Raw genomic sequence first — 22723 nt, 5'->3', positions numbered from 1 at the left:
TGACATCAAAATATTTTTTACAATTTTAAAACTTATGTATCACTATTCATTCCTTCTATTATATTTCTTAAGTAAATATTTTTAAAGGTAAAATCTTCATATTGTACTATTTGTAGAAGTCCTTTCTTTTCAATTCTTGAACAAGGGTCCCATATTTGCTTTTTGCAATGGAACTTAAGATAGTACAACATGTTTCACACACTTCTGTTTATTCAATTATCTGTATTTTATGATTAAAATTTTCACTTATAGGCCAAAAAAATAAAAAAATAAACACAACAATAAACTGCCTTTCACTCCTAAAAAAAAAAAGGAGAAACTGATAGTAATACAATAATAGTATGGGACTTTAACACCCCACTTACATCAATGAATAGATCATCCAGACAGAAAATCAATAAATGAATTCGACCATATAGACTTAACAGATATATACAAAACAATCCATCCAAAAGCAGCAGAATACACATTCTTTAAAGTGCACATGGAACATTCTCTAGGATAAAGCATGTTAGGCCACAAAACAAATCTCAGTAAATTTAAGAATATAGAAATCATACCAAGCATCTTTTCCCATTATAACAGTATGAAACTTGAAACCAATTATGAGAAAAAAACTGGAAAAAAACCTACAAACACATGGAGGGTAAACAACATGCTACTAAACAACCATGGTCAGTGAAGAAATCAAAGAGGAAATAAAAAAATATATGGAGACATACGAAAATAGAAGCACATAAGTTCAAAATCTTTGGAATGCCACATAAGCATTTCTAAGAGGAAAGTTTATAGCATACAGGTCTACCTCAGGAAACAAGAAAAATCTCAACAAATCTAATTGTACACCTAAAGAAACTAGAAAAAGAACAAAGTCCAAGGTTGGTACAAGGAAGTAATAAGGTCAGAGTGGAAATAAATGAAACAGAGCCTAAAACAATAACAGAAAAGATCAATGAAACTAAGACCTGATTCTTTGAAAAGATAAACAAAATTGATAAACCTTTAGCTAGACTCAGAATAAAAGACGGAGGATTCTAATAAAATCAGGAATGAAAAAGCAGAGTTACAGTTGATACCATAAAAATATAAATGATAAAAGGATTACTATGAAAAATTATATTCCAGCAAGTTGGACTATGTAGAAGAAATGGATCAATTCCTAGAAACATGCCATCTTCCAAGATTGAACCAGGAAGAAATAGAAAATCTGAGCAGACTGATTACTAGTAAAGAAAGTTGAATTGATAATCAAAAACTCTCAACAAACAAAACTTCAGGACCAGAGCACCTCACGGGTGATTTCTAACAAACATTTAAGAATTAATACCTATCCTTCCCAGGCTATTCATAAAAATAGAAGAGAAAGGAATGCTTCCAAAGTCACTCTACAAGGCCAGCATCACCTGAAATGAAAACCAAAGATACAAAGAAAGGAAAGGGAAGGAGAAAGAAAGAAAGGAGAGAGAAAGAGAGAAAGGAAGGGAGGGAAGGAGGGGGGAAGGAAGGTAGGAAGGAAGGAAGGTAGGAAGGAAGGAAGGAGGGAAGCAAGGAGGGAAGGAGGGAAGGAAGGAAGAAAATTACAGATCAATATTCCTGATGAACCTACTTGGAAAAAAAATACATGAAAAGGATCACTCACTATGACCAAGTAGGATTTATTCCAGGTATGTAAGGATGGCTCAGGATCCACAAATCAATGTGATACACCACAATAATAAAGAATAAAAATCATATGATTATCTCAACAGATGCAGAAAACATTTGACAAGATTCATCATCCATTCATGATAAAAAAACTCTAAACAAAGTGGGTATAGAGGAAACACACCTCAATATAAAAGCCATATAAATGAATCCACAGCTAGCATCACACTTGATGGTGAAAAAACTGAAAGCTTTCCCACTAAGATCAGGAGCAAAACAAGGATACCCACTCTCACCACTTTTATTCAATATAATATTGGAAGTCCTAACCACAGCAATCAGACAAGAAAAAGAAATAAAAGATACCCAAATTGGTAAGTAAGAAGTAAAACTGTCACTATTTGAAGATGACATGATACTAGATATAGAAAACCCTAAAGATGCCATCAAAATACTATTAAAACTAAATGAATTCAATAAAGTTGCAATGTACAAAATTAATATACAGAAATCTGTCACATTTCTATATGCTAATAATCAACTAGCAGAAACATAAATTAAGAAAACAATCCCATTTACAATAGCATCAAGAAAGAATAACATACTTAGAAATAATTATAACCAAGGAAGTAAAAGACCTGTACTCTGAAAGCTACAAGACATTGTTGAAAAAAATTGAAGATGACACAATAAGTGGAAAGATACCATGCTTATGGATTGGAGGAGTTAATATTGTTAAAATGTCCATATTATCCAAAGGGAGTCACAAATTCAATGCAATCCCCATCAAAATACCAAAGTCGTTTTTCACAGAATTAGAATAAAATACCCTAAAATTTGTATGGAACCATGGAAGACCATGAACAGCCGAAGGAATCTTGAGAAAGAAGAACAAAGCTGGAAGTATAATGCTCCCTGATTCCAAACTATACTACAAAGCCATAGTAATCAAAAGAGTATAGTAGTAGCACAAAAATAGAAACATAGATCAATGGAACAGTATAGAGCCCGGAAATAAACCCAGACTTACCTGTCAATTAATATATAACAAAGGAGGCAAGAATATATAATGGGGGAAAGACAGTCTCTTCAATAAATGGTTCTGGGAAAACCGGACATCTATATGCAAAAGGAATGTAACTGGACCACTGTCTTACATCATACACAAAAGTAAACTCAAAATGGAAGAAAGACTTAAATATAAGACCTGAAGCCATAAAACTTCCAGAAGAAAACAGAGGCAGTGAATGAACTCTTGGCATCAGCAATTTTTTTGCTGGATGTCTCCCCAGGCAAGGGAAACAAAAGCACAAAGTAGACAACTGGGACTATACCAAACTAAAAACTTCTGCACAACAAAGGAAACCATCAATAAAACAAAAAGGCTAATATCTAAAATATATAAAGAACGCATACAACTCAACACCAAAAAAACCCCCAAATTAATCCAATTTAAAACATCAACAGAGGATCTGAACATTTTCCCAAAGAATACAAATAGATAGCCAACAGACACATGAATAGATGCTCAACATCACTAATCATCAGGGAAATGAAAATCAAAACCATAATGAGATGATAATTCATACAAGTCAAAATAGCAAGAATCAAAAAGACAAGAAATAACAAGTTTTGGCAAGGATGTGGAGAAAAGGGAACCCTCATGTACTATTAGTGAAAATTTAAATTGGTGCAGCCACTCTGGAAAACTGTATGGAGGTTCCTCAAAAAATTAAAAATAGAAATACCGTATTACCCAGTAATTTCACTTTTGCATATTTATTCAAGGAAAACAAAATTGCTAATTCAAAAATATATATGCATCCCTATGTTTACTGCAGCATTATTTATAATAGCCAGGATATGAAAGAAACCTAAATGTCTATCAATAGATGAATGGATAAGGAAAATGTGACACACACACACACACATATATAATGAAATATTACTCAGCCATATAAAATGAAATCTTGCTATTTGAGACAACATGGATGGACCTAGAGGGTAAAATGCTAAATGAAATAAGTCAGACAGAGAAAGACAAATACCATACGATTTCACTTACATGTGAAGCAAAACAAACAGAACAAAAATAAACTCAGAAATACAGAGAACTGGTGGTTGGTGTAGGAGTGGGGGATGAGGAAAATAGGTGAATGGGATAAAGAGGTACAAACTTACAATTATAAAATAAATTAGTCACCGGGATGAAAAGTAGAGCCTACAGAATATATTCAATGATATTAAAATAACTTTGTATGGTTGACAGATGGTAACTATATTTATTATGGTGAGCATTTTGAAATGTATGTAATTGTCAGATCACTCTGTTGTACTCCTGAAATGAAGTGTCTTATGTCAACTGTATGTCAATAAGAAAATTTTAATAAATGTATAAATAAAATAAAAATGAAACCAATGGGTAAAGATATAAAGAAAATTAATAAAAATTAAAATAAAAGCAATCTGAAGAATTACTTGAATTCCTTCCTAGATCATGGTTTCCCTAGACTTCCAAATTATAAAACAGTCAGCTAACCAACATACTTGATTAAGCTTTTAGGGTAGACATAGGGGACTGTTTCAAAACAAAGTTGCATATATATGAGGATAATTATTTCATGGCTGTTAAGTTAATATGCTCTCATAGATGCTGCAGGAATGATAAACTATGTCTCAGCCTAGGTTTTACTTCCTTCTTTCTTTCTTTTCTATCCTTTCTTTTTTTTTATCATTAACTGATGGAAATGAAAAAGAGAATAAGAACGGCTTAATTAAAATAACAAATTACATGGTTCATATAGATAACACAGCACCAATGTCTTCAACCATGCTGCTAGCATTGTTGGGCAGCTGCATCTGGTGAGGTCTCTCCCTGTGCACTAGGTGAAACCTCAACCTGGATGGGGGAGGGTTCTTGACTCTGATCAAAAAGAATTCTCAAACAGGTCAGACGAGTGTAGGTGATAAATTCATTAAAGTGAGAGTAGCAACGAATGGCAACAGCTGTGCAGTCAGCAGAGCGCAAGGAAGAACAGAGGGAGGAAAGGGAAGCTCATTGAACTCCTACTCAGCAATGGGCAAATCCCTTGCCAACTCATCACCTGGCATCCAGTGTCCACTTGAATCTTCCTTGACATGGGAACTAAGCCTCTACCACCCCAGGATTTGGGGAAGTTGCAGGGCACTGGATGGAGTGAGATTCTGTTCTCAGAACTTCCCAAAGCAAAGAAAGGAAATTTTGGGCAGGCAACAAAAGAGCACGATCGTACAGCTGCAGTACTGTCCAGGTTACCCAGGTGACGAGAACCTGCAAGTCCAAATCAGAGATCTCAGTAGCTGCCCCCCCACCTGCCTGAAGGAGGGCAAAGAGTGAAGACTTGTGCTTAAGCCTACAAAATTGAATGTAACAGCAAAGTAACTATAAGAAAATAGTAATTTATCCTCCATTTACCCCATGGTCCCAAGCACATAGGCCAGTGAGAATTTTGCCTGGGTTTACCCCGCCTTATCTCTAAACATCCCAACCCTCCCCCAGGGAAACAGGCCTAGCAGATCCACCACAATAAAAGGCACAATGCTTTGTACCACGCAGCTGCTCCCTCTCTCTCTTTCTCTACCCCCCCACCCCCGGGGGCAGCCACTTTCTCTTTCAGATAATAAAATCTCTTGCGTGGGCCCGTGTCTCCTGAGTCATTCTGGGTAAGGAGTGTCGCAGTGAGATACCCTTTCATTGGGGCCATGACTTCGGATGAAGCTCTCCCATTGACTTTGCTCTTCCTCTGGGAACCTAAGCTGCTCTGGGAACCCTCACTGTTCAGTCCTCCTCCATGGGCTCACCATCCATTTCCCCAGTCACTTGTCTTCTCACCCAACACCGGCCTTCGATTTGGTGAGCCTCCCCTTCATGGTCAACTTAAATGTCCCTTGGGAACCTGGGAAGTGACTGTTGAGTGTCCGGCACCCCCAAGGGCTCCTCTGGGACAGGGGTACTCCCAATCACGACTTTCACAGTCATGGTTGATCCCCATAGTTGGCCCTTCTCTGCCTCCCCATGGTGAGAATCCTTATTCACTGAGGCCTGGTCTCCCTTTATCTACGTATCTACTCTACTCGTAAACTGCTGGTACCAGGTACCGAGCCTCCTCGGTGTTTTTGCCTCAACCCCGCAGTTAGAGATGGCAACAACCCCCCTAACTGTGCCTGGTCTTCTCTGTGACCTTCTCAATTGCTCAGGGATGCCTCAGTGACTTCTGAACAGTCTCGTTCTCACCATGGGATCTGGTCCCTCGGTTCCCTCAGATTCAACACTAGGGTGCTTACTCAATAACCTAAAGCCCCTCCACCTCACTCCAGACCTCAAACCTTTTCTGCTTGTTCACTACTGTAATGAGATCTGGCCACAATATCCCTTGGACAATCAGTCTAAGTGGCCCCCAAATGGTTCTTTATATCCTAAAATTCTCCACAACTTATACAACTTCTGTGAGCATACGGGCAAATGGAAAGAAATCCCATATATCCAGGCTTTCTCCTACCTCTGAACTAAGTCCTCTCTCTGTCCCCCCTGTAATCCTAAACACCTACTACTTGCCTTAAAGTCCTCATCCTCCAACAAACTAGATCCCACTTCATCTTCTGATTCTGACTTTGACCCCGCTGACAAATCCCCACCCTACCGACACCAAATCCCCATGGCACCTCCTCTTTCTCCTCCTCCTCAACCACCCAGTCCGCACAGTGCCGCCACAGAAACTGCCCAGCCTCCTCCCCCTCAATCCCCACCCAGTTTCCCACTACAAGCTCCCATCAGGGGTGGGGCAACAACCTCGCCTCCTCTACCACAACCAGTTTCCCTCCCATCCTGAGATCCCCTACCAAGTCCTCCTGTCACTTGTTCTCAAACCCAGATCCTAGCCCCACTACGGGAAGTAGCCGGTACAGAGGGTGTCACCCGGGTGCATTTCCCTTTCTCTCTCTCTGACCTATCTCAAACTGAGAAAAGATTAGGCTCTTTCACTTCCAACCCAGCTACTTATATGAAAGAGTTCCAGTGCCTAACTCAGTCATGTGATCTTACCTTTCATGATATTCACATGATCCTATCCAACACACTTTTGCCCGAGGAGGGTAGGCGAGTCTGGGAACAGGCTAGAACTCATGCTGATGAGGTTCACCAAACTACTCCAGCTCATCCAATTGGTGCTGAAGCAGTTCCTGACCGAGACTCTAATTTGGACTATATACGGCAGGGGGAGTCACCAATCAAGATCAATTCATCACCTGTCTCATGGCGGGTCTCAGGAAATCAGCCAATAAGGTCACTAACTATGAAAAACTCAAGAGATTATTCAGGATAAAACTGAGAGTCCCTCTATGTTCCTAGACCGCCTCACCAAAGCTTTTACAATATACAAACCTAGATCCCGAGACTCCAGATGGGAGACAATTATTAATGACCTACTTCTTCACCTGGAGTTTCCCTGACATTAAGGCTAATCTTAGACGTCTAGAGAAGGGACCTTAACTCCTCAGGCAGAAGTCCTGCAGTGGCCTTCAAAGTATATTGGAAGAGATGAAAGGGCCCATAAACAAAAATATCAAATGATAGCTAAGGCCTTTCAACCTACACCAACCACTGGTGCTCAGATATCCTCACCTCCTAGGAAGCAGCCAGGAGGAACTCCTGGTCCATGCTTCAAATGTGGTCAAATGGGTCATTGGGTCAGAGCCTGCCCAAATCCCCAGAAGCTCCCCGGTCCATGCCCTAAGTGCCATCAGGAGGGACACTGGGCTGTTGACTGTCCTCGCACACTGAAAGGTGCCAGGCCATCCAGCTCTAACACTCCACACATAGACCTTCTAGGTCTGGCAACTGATGATTGAGGGGGCCCGGGACTCCTCCACCCGACCACTACCATCACTGTACAGGAGCCCAGGGTAACCACTGTGGTAGTGGGTAGGCCCATCTCTTTCCTTTTGGACACCAGGGCCACCTACTCAGTCCTGAAGGAGTTTTGGGGACCTACCTCCTTCTCACAGTCCTCTATAGTCAGGGTAGAGGGCACATCTCATCAACCTTTACAAACTCCCATGCTTCACTGCATCTTTAGAGGCATTGCCCTCGCTCACTCCTGTTTGGTGATTCCCCAGTGTCCCATCCCCCTTATGGGAAGAGACTTATTACACAAGGTTGGAGCTTCCATTACTTACATTTCCAGACCACGCCTCAACCCCAACTCGCCTTCAATCCCACTTTTACTCGCCCTCCAACCTGCTGCAAGCCCACCTCCCTCTCCTTTTCTTCTGTCACCCCATCTGGTCAACCCTGTAGTCTGGGACACCCTCACCCCCACTGTCGCCACCTACCCCCCAGTAATTTTCAGACTTATAGACCCTGCCTCTTTTCCCTCTCAACCTCAATTCGTGCTGCCCATCAAGAGTTTACTGGACCTGCAGCCAATTATCCAGGAACTTTTATACAAATGGCTACTACGACCAGCCAATTCCCCTTTCAATACTCCTATACTGGCAGTTAAAAAGCCTAATGGTTCTTATAGGCTTGTCCAAGACCTAAGAATAATTAATGCAGTTGTTGTTCCCATCCATCCTGTGGTCCTTAACCCCTATACTTTATTGTCCACCATCCCTGCTTCCACCACTCACTTTTCTGTCCTTGACCTCAAAGATGCATTCTTCACTATCCCCCTCCATCCCGACTCTCAAAATCTATTTGCTTTCACCTGGACCAATCCTGCTACCCAGACTTCTACTCAATTGACCTGGACAGTCCTTCCCCAAGGCTTTAGAGATAGTCCCCACCTTTTTGGACAGGCTCTAGCACAAGACCTCAAATCCCTTACTCTCTCGAGCTCCACCCTCCTTCAATATGTAGATGATCTTCTCCTGTGCAGTCCCTCCCTACAAACCTCTCAACAGGATACTATCTTCCTTTCAAACTTCCTCTCAGAACATGGCTATCGGGTTTCACCCTCCAAAGTTCAGCTGTCTGCCGCTCAGGTCACATACCTGGGAGTTCAGCTCTCCCCAGGCTACAAGGCCATTACCATAGACAGGAAAAAACTTCTCCAAACCATGCCCATTCCAAATAACAAAGATGAAATTCTCTCTTTCCTGGGTCTTGCTGGGTTCCTTCATTCATGGATGCCCAGCTTTTCACTCCTGGCTGCCCCCCTATATGAAGCATCCCGAGAACCTCTCGCTGAGCCCCTCTTAACATTCGTGTGGCTAAGCCCTTCTATAGACTCCAGCTGGCCCTTCTACAAGGCCCCGCTCTGCACTTGCCTGATCTCACACGTCCCTTTTCTCTATATGTCTCAGAAAGGCAGGGCTTTGCCCTGGGAGTTCTGGGACATATGTTAGGACCCTCCTTTGCCCCAGTTGCCTATCTTTTCAAAAAACTAGATCCTACTATTTGGGGATGGGCTCCTTGCCTGCGAGCCCTAGCAGTGGCTGCCGTCCTCATTCAAGAATCCAAAAAACTCACCTTCGGGTCAACCACAACTGTTTTCTCCCCTCATCCTCTTTCTGAACTCCTTACCTACAAAGGCCTGCAGACTCTTTCCCCTGCAGGATTCTATCACTTCAGGTAGCCCTAGTTGAAGACACCTCCCTCAATTTCAAAACCTGTCCTCCCCTTAATCCCTCCACTCTTCTTCCATTACCTCCCGATCCACAGGCAGGATCACACCCCCCTTCCATAACAGTTTACAAACTCTAGATGAACTCCTACCCTGTCCCTCCCACATTCAGGAGGGTGCCCTTCCTCAGGCCACATATACCTGGTTTACTGATAGCAGTTCCTTTATCCATGAGGGTGTTCGATGGGCAGGATATGCCATTGTCTCTCTGGACAAAACTATTGAGGCAAAGCCCTTACCTCCTAACACTAGGAACCAACAAGCAGAACTGATTGCCCTTACCCGAGCCTTCACTTTGGTGCAGGGGTCCTCTCTTACTATCTATACTGATTCTAAATATGCTTTCCATATCCTGCTATCCCATGCAGCAATCTGGAAAGAACGGGGACTCCTCAACACCAAGGGCAGCTCTATCACCAACGCCAAACACATTATACCACTGATAGAAGCCTCACATCTTCCAACAGCCATAGGCCTAGTGCATTGTCACTCCCATCAGTCAGATCAGTCATCCATCTCCCTTGGTAACAACAGGGCAGATGAGGCAGCCCGAAAAGCAGTGTTAGTCCTTATAATAAGTGCCCTTGTTCCAAGCCCTAAAAAATCCATTTCCGCAACTACTGGCCCGCCTTCTACTGAAGCCATACTCTCCTACTTACATCACTTATTCCACCCTAACCTCCAATCTTTACAACGCTTTCTCAAAACTTACCTGCATCTTTCTCATTCAAAAACTGCCTTCCTCAAAACACTCACCACTTCATGCTAGATCTGTCAAAAAATTAATCCCAACTCACCTTCTCGACTACCTACCTTTCCTACCCATCAAGCACAAGGGCTCATTCCAGGGACTGATTGGCAGCTCGACTTTACTCATATGCCCCCAGTAAAACGCCACCGGTATCTTTTAGTACTGGTAGGCACATTTTCAGGATGGGTTGAGGCCTTTCCCACAACTAACAAATGAGCCCAGACTGTCTCCAACGTCCTACTGTCTGAAATTATCCCACACTTGGGATACCTACTTCCTTACCATCAGACAATAGCCCCAAGTTTATCTCTCAAATCTCCCAAGCAACCACTAAAGCCCTTAATATTCCATGGCATTTTCACATCCCCTATCACCCACAATCTTCAGGTAAGGTGGAAAGAACCAACAGAACCTTCAAATCTATCCTTACTAAATTATCCCTGGAGCTCCACCTTGACTGGATAAAACTCCTCCCCTTGGCCCTACTTCGACTCCCGGCCTTGCCAAAAAAACCTGCTACACTTTCTCCTTTTGAACTCACATATGGCCACCCCGCGCTTCCTCCAGGTCTCAACTCTGAACCTCCTATCCTTCCTCCTCATCTTGTCAACCCTTTACTTCAACACATTCGCTCTCTACTCTGGCTGACCTTTATACACAAAAACCTCAAGACCCCACTTCTCCTACTTTTTTTTATCACCCAGGAGACTCTGTGCTCCTATCCCCGCCACACCAAGCAACACCATCCCTAACTCTCAAATGTCAAGGACCATACACAGTAATCCTTTCCACCCCAACTGCAGTTAAACTCCAGGGTCTTCTCCATTGGATACACAACTCCCACCTTAAGCCGTTTGTCTCCCCTTATTCCCCTCCCACCAAATCTCCCACAGGTTCCTACTCCTCCACCCTGACAGGACCTCTTATTGTCCGCATTTCGCAGCACTCATCTCCACTTCCACTCATCACTGAAGAAGTTTCTGCCAGCACAGAGTTCTAAGACCTCCCTTACAACCGCCATGCGTCATGCTTCAGGATTGTTACCCTAGTCTCAACAAAAACAGATTGTTGGGGGCTACCCCAAGAGTTTCTGGTTTGGGGGTGTGGGGGTAAAACTGCAGTACTTCCAGAATCTCTCACCTGGCTTTAGTGCATCTGCATACCAATAGGTGTTTTCCAAGGGATGGAGAGAAGTAGACCATCTACATATCAACAGGTAATTACAAGGGCTTGCAAGGGTTTATCTGGACCAGAGAGGAGGTTGGGTGGGGCTCTCTTCTGCTGCAGCCAGGTCAAGAGAGACACAGGGATGACTGCTTGTAAGAAATAAAAGGGTTTCTTAACTTTATTTCTCCCTTTGACTGATTTCGGTTTTAGAGATATTTTGCCCGAGGATTTTCCCCCCAAAGTTGCATCTGGCAGTAGTCAGCAGGACCTCTGAACCCTAAATCTGTCTACATGGGTGCAACCCTTGGCTGGGCTGCCTCTAGAGATAGGGAGGAGGCCCCAGTGGCTGCAGTGGTAGAGGGTGCAGCTTTATTTGGGAACCCCCTATATGTGGGGCTTCCAATTGGGGAGCCCCTAGTGGGGAATTGATCTAGGGTAAAGCACCTCCTAGAATGGAGACACCAGAAGCTGCAGAATTAGTCCTCCATCAGATAGAAGATTGCTTAGAGGCCCTGAGTGGCCATGTAGCAGGTAGCATTGTCGTTAAGATAGTGGAAAGTGTTATTGAGGAGAGAAAGAGGATTATCAAGGAGAGCGAGAAGATTATTGAGGAGAGAGAGAGAGAGGGTTATCGAGGAGAGAGAGAGACTTCGACAGGACAGACACACTTCAGCATCGCTTGGAGAAGCTAGATGATGACCTATGGATGCCCTTTAGGAAGAGAGACAGTTATTGAGAGGACGGGTCATGCTTCTGGAAAATTCCTTAGCAGCAGTGAGGGGGGGACAGCAGGAGAGTCCATGTTGCAGAAGGTCGTGGGGGAGGTGGAGGAAAGAGCGGTGCCTTCAGCTCTGGAGATGGTGGGGGAGGTGTTGGGAGAGGATGCGGGGGTGGGGCTGAGGGCTGATCTGTTGCCAAGGCCACCGCCAGAGACACCAGCCTCTCCTGTATTAAAGACCCACCCAATTGTAATTAAGAAAGTAAAAACACAACAACCACAGGCTCCTGAGTGGGAGGAGCTGCCCCCTCTCCAGGTTGTGGAGCACTCCATAGTCCACACCTATACCCAGGATGAGCTGGTGGACATGAGCATCAGGTATTGGCAGAAGCTACTGGAACCTCTGCCTACATGGCTTTTGCATCTCTGAGATATGGGGGTGCAAAACATTGCCATGTTGGGTTCCGAAATGAGTAGACTGGCTTCCCTGATGATTCACCCTTCTCTCCTGCAGCAGTTGCAAAGTGCTCGTCATACCTCAGGGAATCGGGTGCTTCTGGATTGGCTGACAGCAGCCATCAGGGCAGTTGGCCTAATCAGGGTGATTTACCATACTTACCCACTAGCTGGAAAATGTATGCAGAGCTCCAACAGGTGTTGCGGGATTTGGGCATGAAAAATATCATCTATAATATGGACTCCCAGGGCCCTGATGAGGAGTTGTTCACTGTAGGAAGAAGAAATCTGGTGCTCCGTACAGCTCCTCCATCCCTCTTTGGGTCTCTAAGGACTTTTCTTGACCCCCACATAGGGCAACCCATAAGTGAGGCTACTAGTACTTTAACACATCTGGGCAAGGTTGAAACAATAAGAGCCTGGAAGGAAGTACAGGCTATGACTGAAAGGAGAGGTGCAAAAGGCCTCATAAAGGTCTTGAGGATCCAGATGTGGGTTGATTTGATAAAAGCTGGGGTAGCGAAAGAAAAATTTGGTGGGCAGCCCAATAGGATCTTATTAGAACTGTGGCACCAATTAAGGCCAGAACAGCAGTTTCAGCCACTGAGGTCCAGGACATGGAAGCCAGAGGCAAAGCCCCATGTCTGGCCTGTGTCCCTGCAAGACTTCCTGGGGGACAGTTCTCAGGCTCCACCTGGGCCCTCATCCCCACAAGATGATGATTGGGCGTCACAGTTCAACTGAAGGAAGGGTCAAGGCCCCCACCTTGGGGGACGTGCTGGGGATCAGAGGCCACATGTAGAATTAGCAATTCAGTGGTCCCCTGTGAATCTACAATGTGTCCTGGCACTGGTGGACACAGGAGCTGAATGTTCTCTGATTGATGGCAACCCTGAGCATTTTCCTGGGATCCCTGTTGTGATAGATGGCTATGGGGGTAAAGCAATTAGAGTGGAGAAAGCCCAAATCCCATTGGAGATAGGGCTTTTACCCCCAAAGAAGTACACTGTGTACATTTCTCCTATCCCTGAATATATTTTGGGGGTAGATATCCTGCAGGGCCCATGGTTACAGACCACTGCAGGTGAGTTCAGGCTGAGGGAAGCCTGTGGTAAAGGCAGTATTGAGGTAAAGGCTAAGCACCCACCTGTAGCTCTGCCTGTACCTAGGTGAGTGACAAATACTAAGCAGCATAAATTGCCTGGGGGGCGCAAGGAAAACTGGAGAAACTCTACAGGACTTGGAGATGATGGACATAATAAAGCCCACTCATAGTCCTTTTAATTCCCCATTGTGGCCAGTGAAAAAGCCAGACAGCTTCTGGTGTATAACTGTGGACTATAGGGAATTGAATAAAGCACACCCCCTTTGCATGCTTCTGTCTCCTCAATAGCAGCCCTTATGGACACACTAAGTCATGAACTGGGGACATATCATTATGTTGTGGACCTTGCTAATGTTTTCTTCTCTACTGACATAGTACAGGAAAGTCAGGAACAGTCTGCCTTCATGTGGGAAGGCCTGCAGTGGACATTCACTGTCCTTCCACAGGGATACTTCCACAGTCCCACCTTTTGTCATGGACTTGTAGCCCAGGACTTGGCATGTGGAAAAAACTTGAAACGATGCAGCTGTATCACTACATTGATGATACTATGCTCACGTCTAATTCTCCTGCAGATTTAGAAGGGGCAGTTGCCACATTGCTTTAACATCTACAGGAGAAAGGATGGGCTGTGAATAGCACCAAGGTTCAGGGACCTGGTTTGTCTATAAAATTATTGGGGGTTATCTGGTTGGGTAAAACTAGTTATTCCTGAAGCAGTCATAGACAAGGTACAGGCTTTCCCTACCGCTACCACTGTGGCAGTATTACAAGAGTTTTTGGGTCTTCTAGGCTACTTGACAGTGTTTATCCCACACTTGGCAAAAACTCTGAAACCCTTATACTGGTTGGTATGAAAGGGCATCAGATGGGACTGGGATGAGACACGTGCAGCTGCTTTTACAGCTACTGAGTGAGCAGTCAAGGTTGTGCAGGCCTTGAGTATAATGGACTCATCAAGGCTCTGTGAGCTAGATGTTCACATAACCAAAGATGGTATGGATGGGGTCTTTGGCAGTGGCTTGAACAGACACGCCAACCTATTGGATTCTGGTCACAACTATGGAAAGGAGCAGAGGTACAGTACACCTTGACAGAGAAGCAACTGGCTGCTGTGTACCACATCTTGCTGGCTACAGAGCCCATCACTGGAACAGCTCTGACCAAGGAAATAAACACCTATCTCATCGCGGGGTAGGTGCAAGACTGGACCCAAAGGCCATGGAGTCACATGGCACAGACACCTGCACTGGCCAAATGGGATGCATATTTACAGCAGCATAGCACCCTCTCTACTAGCCCCTTAAATGGAGAACTCCATCACATACTAGGGCCAGTGATATATACCAGTGGATAGTAGGAAGAACTTGCTTTTGAGCCATTGGTAGCCAAGAGTTCTTATCAGGAGGAAAAGCTCCATACCTGAAGATGTTTGGTTTACAGACATCTCCAGTTGTGGGCAGCCCCCAAAGTGGAGGGCTGTGGCTTTCCATCTTAAGATTGAGACAATATGGGTGAAGGATGGAGAGGGGAAGAGCAGCCAATGGGCTGAGTTGTGGGCAGTATGGCTTGTGATCACCCAGGAGCCCTCCCCTATAGTTGACTGCACTGACAGCTAGGCCATCGATTAGAGCTTGACCCTGTGGCTACTGACATGGTATCATGCCAACTGGATAGTTGGTCACAGGCCCCTTTGGGGGCAAGAGTTGTGGCAAGACCTATGGACCTCTGGTCAGACTAAAGCTATTACTGTTTATCATGTGACTGGCCATTTGCCTTTGGCATTCCCAGGGAATGATGAAGCAGGCACACATTGGCCTGGGTGCATTGGCTAGAAGGAAAGCCTACCTCTGATATAGCCCAATGGTTACATCAGCGTTTGTTGCACATGGGGCAAAAGAAAATGTGTGTTGCAGCTTGTGGGTGGGGCTTGCCATTGACCTTTAAAGAAGTCAGCAGAGCCTGGGAAGAATGCGTTGTGTGTTCTAAGAGGGACTTACACTGAGTCCCGCAGCAACATGGGACATAGTAAAGGGGCCGATACCCCCTGATAGCCTGTATTGGGCCTCTGCCCATATCAGAACGATATCGCGATGGCATAACTTAGGTGGGCATGGCTATTGGCCTATTGGTTGCTTTTCCTGCATGTTGTACAGATCAGCACACCACCAAGAGGGGCCTGGAGCATCTCTTTGCAGCCTATGGCCAGTCGCAGGTGATTGAGAGTGATCAAGGCACCCACTTTACTGGACATATGTTACAAGAATGGGTGCAGCAATAAAAAATAAAGTGGAAGCTTCATGCACTATATAACCCTACTAGGGCAGGAATGATTGGTACAATGTTTTGTTGAAATCTGGCCTGAAGTTGGACAGAATGGCATTTGAATGAGAAGCCCCGAAAAGGAGCCTTGAGCCTTGTGGATATGCTAACACACATTGCTGCCTCTCCCATACAACTGTATGTGTAAACCAAAGAGGAGTTATTGTAGTCAGGATATGGCCAGCAGAGCAACATCCTGCTGTCAGCCCCTACTGCATTAAGTCCTGGAGACACTGTTGAGTGGACTGGGCATTTTGACACATGAACCAGCGATGGCTGGCCCTTCTGGCACCTTGGGGAAAAGGCCTGGAAGCTGGCCTTGCGTGTATTGCTGGAGTAACAGCAGAATAACCCCCAAAGATCAAGGTAGTGTACTGAAAATGTCCAGGAGGTAAGAGCATCTTATGGGGAAGTTTTGTTATACCTTTATGGTCAGTGCATGTTCCTCCTGTAACCCTATACATTGACCCATCTGTAACTCCCAAAGAGAGGGGGATGAAAGTCTGGTATACTTGACCAGGATGAGATCCCATTCCTGCCACTGTCCTACCACAGGACCACTCTCTTGTATGCATCCTACCTTACGGACAAGATTTGCCTATACTGGTGTCATTAAAACATGTATCTTATCATCCTTTAGGTTATTTTCTTCTACAGTCCTTGTGGCCTGGCCCTGCCCCCTGGCTGCAGCTGCGGCGTGATTGCTCTAAACTCCCTACCTGCCCAGCTACTGCCTGCCTATGGAATGGGCCAACTATGGACTTAAATCTACCTACGACTTTGAACCTAGCTGAAGCCTCTGGCTTGAGGATTATCATTATTTTATTGCTGTTGCTCTTTTATGTTATTATGCTGGTTACAGTGCTCCAGTTTTTTCACACAGGGGCCATCGCAGAAGGTGTGGAATATGTAGATTGTGAAGCGAGATTTCTGGAGTGGGGGACTATGGGTAAAATTGCAATATTTCCAGAATCTCTTGTCTGGTTTTAGTTCATCTGCATATCAATAGGTATTTCCAAGGGGTGGAGAGATTTAGTCCATCTACCTATGAATAGGTAATTACAAGGGCTTGCAAGGGTTTATCTGGACCAGAGAGGGTGGGTGGAGCTTTTCTCTGATGCAGCCCAGTCAAGAGAGAGATGAGATGACTGTAAGAAATAAAAGGGTTTCCTAACTTTATTTCTCCCTTTGACTGATTTTGTTTTTAGAGGTATTTTGCCCCAGGATTTCCCTCCTCCCACCCTGTGGAGTTACAGGGTGCTACATAGTAATTTGCATTTCTAACAGATTCCAAGGTAACACTGTGAACCACATTTTGAGAACTATTGAGGTTAGGGTATCAGATATTTTTTTTTTAAAGTTCTGTAAGCTAGTGATACTCAGCCAGTTGAAAATCATTGATCTAACACAGTCTCAGTCTTTTCTACAATCACCTGGGGAATTTAGAAAAAAAATACTGATCCTGATTCCCTTCAGAGGTTCTTTTCAAATTGATCTGGGATGTAGCCAGAGTCTTGGGCTTTTTTTTTTAAAAGCACAGTGTGATTTAAAAGAATCATACTCTAGATGATTCTAATGTGCAGCTGAATCACTGAGCATTTTCTGCCCCCTTGATTCCTAATACTATTTACTTAAAATTTCCCCAAGCTAGTTGGATACCTATACCACTGTAACATATTAGAAATTCCTTTCTAACTTGTCTGTGAACAATGATGTATTTCCGTATTTCCACTTTTATGTTTTAATAATGCTAATACTTTTGAATTCTTAGGATGTGGTAAACCTGGTGGTAAGTGCTTTATCTCTTTACCACTTTTTTTATTTTGCTTTGCTTACTGAATAGTTATGCCTTATATAATTTTTCCTCCAGGAGAGGCCCTGTATATACTAGAATCAACATTGTTTTGCAACTTGTTGTTAATGTCTATCACGTTATATTTCTGTATCTACTGGTTAGAAGCCCAACACAGGAAAAGAGAGGGAGAGAAACGAGAGATGGGATGATCTTATAGAAAAAAAAAAAGTTTTTCTGATTTGTTTAAACACATTACACTTAGTACTTGTGAATCTTGGATGGGGTTCTCTAGAAATGGATGAAGATTCAGTAATTCCAAGGGGAAAATTCCAAGAATACTTATGATTCCATCTTAAGGCAGCTGATTTTCCTTTTGCTAATGATTAATGCATTTCTTTCATTTCCAACCAAAAAAAAAAGAAGCCACTAATTTTTTTCCTAAAATGTAACTTCCTTTGGAACAAATTATAGTACCATAAAGAACAATGATATGGTTGTTTCAGATAAAGGGGTTTTAACTGAGGTGATTTTTAAGTATATATTTATCAGGATCACAGTTGTGGATAACACTTCCTTTCCGGGCCCTATGCTCACTCTCCACAAGGTGGCACTGTTGTACACAGCTAGACAATATTCCTCATAGCAATATTTTCAGAATTAACGTTAAGAAAATTTCCTGTTTTAGTTCCTGAAATATATCAATTGTTTCAAGCTTCATGAGGTCTGAGAGCCATCAGGAGTTATATCTTTAACTTGTAGACCTGTGGCTTAGCAAGGTGTTTAATAAATGGTACTTAATCAACGTTCGTTAGACGGATAAATGTGCGCGTGTATGTCCCATGAGCAAAAGCCCCGGGGGGACTGGAGGCTCAAACAACCTAGGAAGTAAGGAAAGCAAGTGCCATGCACCATCTTTATTTGCCATCTAAGATTTCTTCAATACTCCATTTTTCTTTTCCCTGTTTTTATACTGGTTTTGACAAGAACACTCACCCTAATGCAAGAGATGGCCCATGTCCTCACCTACCCATTTCCCTTCTTAAAATGGGAAAAGCAGGTATCTGATCCTACTACAGAACACAAAATTAAATATAACAAAAATGTGACTGTGGGAAATATCAGTTAGTAAAATATAGCCATGCAAATCCTATGATATGTGTTGCCAAGAAAAAAAATTCCTGAGTAGTTATTCAAGGCTTGATAAACCCATGATTGGAAAGGACCTTGCTGGGAAAACTGGTGGTGGGAAAGCACTATGTGATGTCAGAGTTCAACCTGGGCTCACATAGTGACTACACCTAAGTCACTTTACCTCCCTGTGCTAGTCCTCAAATGAGGAGGTGGACCCTGTAGTGGTACTGTGTACTCTCACAGCTTGCATCTCTATATTTTTCTTCATTTTATGACTTATATGATCATTATGTAAACACTTAAGGAATAAGCAGAGAATTTTACATGTTTGTTTTGAAAGGAAAGAATTGGTTTTAAACAGCTGTAAAATGCCAGGGTTTTTTGTTTTGTTTTTTTTTGGTATCAAATATAAATATTCCTCTGATTTTTTTGGTGTCAAATATAAATATTCCTCAGTTTTCACATACCATCAATTTTCCAAAGCAATATGGACTTTCATTATATTATTCTTTAGAATGTTGTATGAAGTCAGCTTGAATAACATTTTTTTGCCCAGGATTTGAATGATCAAGTTACATGGTATAGATTATTATGTTAATATGTTTTTCAGGAACCTGTTTCACATCATAGACTGCTAGGAAACCAAGATAAAGGTCACCAAATAGGATCTAAATAAAGCTAATATAACCTCTTCACCTGTCTTGGAAATTAGCAAGCATCACTATAGTTAGGTTGATACCCACTAACTACTAGACTCAATGTAATTGAAAAAGACTGGCTCAGTTAGGTCCAGGTCCTTGTGCTACATAGACCTTCACCCCTTGAAAGCATTAGAAATTAACTTTGACACCAGAATGAGAACCAACAACTCAGAAATTATTTTTAAAAACCCCAAAAATCTAAATCATTATTAAACAAAGAACTGAGATCTGAGCTGAGCTTTGGTTGTTGAAATAATTTAAAGGAGCTAATACACAATTCACACCTGCTTATAGTTATTAAAGGGAGTTTCAAAAACCTATTTTCAATATAAAGAGATCATTTATTCATGCCTTATCCTCAAACAATAATACCCAAACACTGAAGCAGGAGTCAGTTATATATTTACCTATTGGTGACCAACACAGAACTTTAGTGCTTTCAAGAGTCAGGCCATTTTCATCCTCATTTTAAACAACTAAATAAGACTTCTATTATCAGAAGGAGCAATCCGCTGCTAGGGTCTGCCTGAATTCCAAGCACCTGCTTTCTCAGGTCTGGAGGTAGATGGTACATCATAAAAACAGAAGTCATGGAGAAAATATTCCCTTTAAAACCCTCTAGAAAGTTCTTTTTCCTGAAATCTAATACTATAAATATACATGTTTATGTTAATATCTTAGCCTAGAATTTGGAAACTGATGGAAGGGCATTTAAAAAGTTTCCTTAGCCTGATTTGAATACACATGTTCATACATTTCCATAGGATGGGAAACAGTCTTTACTTTAGCTTATTAGCACATAAGGTAGGTCAGTTTATTTTTGGAATTCCAGCAAGTATACTAAACAGCAGCAGCTGCTGCCCCCTCCCTTCACTATTACTGCAAACTGCACCTCTATTAAATGATCTTATAGTAACTAAGACACTGCTCATGGGTGTCTAAGTTAGCTCGGGGTGCTATAACAAAATGCCATAGACTGGGTGGCTTAAACAACAGGAATTTATATCTCACAGTTCTGGAGGTTGGGAAGTCCAAGATCAAACTGCTGGCTGACAGAGTTCCCCTGTGAGGTCATCTTCCTGGCTTGTAGACAGCTGCCTTCTCACTGTGTCCTCACACAGTAGGCTCTGGTCTTTCCTCCTCTTCTTACTAGAACACTAATCCCATCACTGGGACCCCACACTCCTGATCTCATCTAAACCTAATGGCCTCCAAAAGGCCACGCCTCCAAATAGCATCACATGGGGGCTAGGGCTTCAATATATGAGGTTTGGAGTGACACAAACATACAGGCTGTAACAATGGAATAACCTCGTTTATATGTATTTGTAGTACCTGTATAGATGATCTAGACTTTAATAAATAGGCTACATAATATGCTTTTCTGTAGTAATTATGTAGGGCGGTGCGTCTCAGACTTTAGGGGCATCAGAATCCCCTACAGCTCATTACAGCATCTTGGAGACCCCCAGAGATGCTGATTTATTTGGCCTGAGGTGGAATACAGGTGATGCTGTCTGCCTGAGGGCCACAGTTTGAGAACCACTGATGTAGGAGTTCCTTTTGTTTTTGTTGTTGTTTCTAAAACTATTATTTTTATAGAGGCACATACAGTAAAATGCACACATCTTAGCATATAGCCTGATGAATTTTGACATGTGTATATATTCATATAACCATCACCCAGATTAAGATATCAAACATTCTCACTAATTTTTTCCCCCTTCACCTATTTGACCCGTCCTTCCACTCTCCTCCCTTATGGCCACCATCAGTTTGTTCTCTTTGTCTATGAGTCTATTTCTGTTTTGTTTCTATTTTTTCAGATTCCACATTCAAGTGAGATCATAAGGTATTTGCCTTTCTCTGTCTGACTTATTTCATTTAGCATAATACCCTCTGGGTCCATCCATGTTGTCTCAAATAGCAAGATTTCAATTTTTATGGCTGAGTAATATTCCATTTTATACACACACACACACCACTTCTTTATCCATTCATCTATTGATAAACATTTAAGTTGCTTCCATATCTTGGCTATAATGCTGCAGTAAACATAGGGGTGCACATATCTTTTTGAATTAGTGATTTTGTTTTCCTTGGGTAAATACTCAGAAGTGAAATTACCAGGTCATAAGGCATTTCTGTTTTTAATTTTTTGAGGAATCGCCATCTGTTTTCCATAGTGGTTGCACCAATTTACATTTTCACCAACAGTGCATGAAGGCACCATTTTTCCCACATCCTTGCCAAAACTTCTTATTTCTTGTCTTGTTGATATTAGCCACTTTGACTTGTGTGAGGTGTTACATCATTGTGGTTTTGAGGTCCCTTTGGATACTAATATCAGTCCTGATTTTAGCTTTTGAGCCTCTACTGGCTTCTCAGTAAATACCATTTTATGTTGAATGCATTTAGAACGTGTCATTTGCTATACCTAGATGTTATGCTATATACAAAGGTGCTTAATAAGCAGGTGGACAGATCTGCTAAGGTGAAGCTGCTTGGTCTGTGAGCACCCAGGGAGAGTCAATTAATGCAGTATGTCAGTCAGCTAATGTGTGACTTCCCAAGTCACCAGGATATACAAGAATGGCTGCTGACATCTTATCTTTACTAATTTTTATCTTAGAATTTAGATTTAGTCTTTATAGTTCCTGGAGTCTGCTCTCTTACAAGCACAGTGCAATAGTTTAAACTAATACCAGATTTTTACTAAATCTTAGTATGAAGCACTTGAGCAATGCTTAGTACTTACATTCAACTCATTTATCCTGTAATCACACTTGGCTAAATTTTAAAGCATAACGCTGTCACAGAACAGCATTATCATTTTAAGGTTTACTTCAAGTACTCTTTGGAATGTAAACATACCTTATTTAGCTTCACAAAGTATTCCAATCCAGCTTCCAAGGGATTTGTATCACAGTTCATCTTAAAGGGAAACACACATTTAAAAATCTAGATGAGTGCAAATCATTTCAGTAACATCACTTCCACATATTATTTTTTTAGGGAAGGGAACACTTTTTGATTTTGAGTATAGATTCTGAAAAAGGAAAAGCATTGATTGGTCTCTAGTTTTTTATCCAAAACTCAGATGTTATTTGAATAGCAAATTACAAATTAAAATGTAGTTTGTTTCTGGGGCTCTTTTATTATAATTAACATCTGAAGGATACCACCACATGATGTTCCTTCCAGAAACAAAACTTTCATATGTTCTTATGTAATAACTGTACATAATTGGGTTTTGAAAAGTTATCAAGTAA

General features: G+C 42.4%; 1 protein-coding gene across 1 annotated transcript in view; it reads right to left on the bottom strand.

Moving 5' to 3' along the window:
• Positions 1-22723, bottom strand: part of DMGDH (dimethylglycine dehydrogenase) — a 79471-nt gene that overhangs the window by 22612 nt on the left and 34136 nt on the right. Inside the window, exon 14 of the mRNA XM_037000059.2 lies at positions 22326-22385. Within this exon, the coding sequence (XP_036855954.2) occupies positions 22326-22385 (60 nt within the window). The remainder of the gene's footprint in view (positions 1-22325; positions 22386-22723) is intronic.

Source organism: Manis javanica, chromosome 1, assembly GCF_040802235.1.
Source record: "Manis javanica isolate MJ-LG chromosome 1, MJ_LKY, whole genome shotgun sequence".
In the NCBI taxonomy this organism is placed as follows: Eukaryota; Metazoa; Chordata; class Mammalia; order Pholidota; family Manidae; genus Manis; species Manis javanica.
This window is presented reverse-complemented; position numbering and strand designations above follow the sequence as displayed.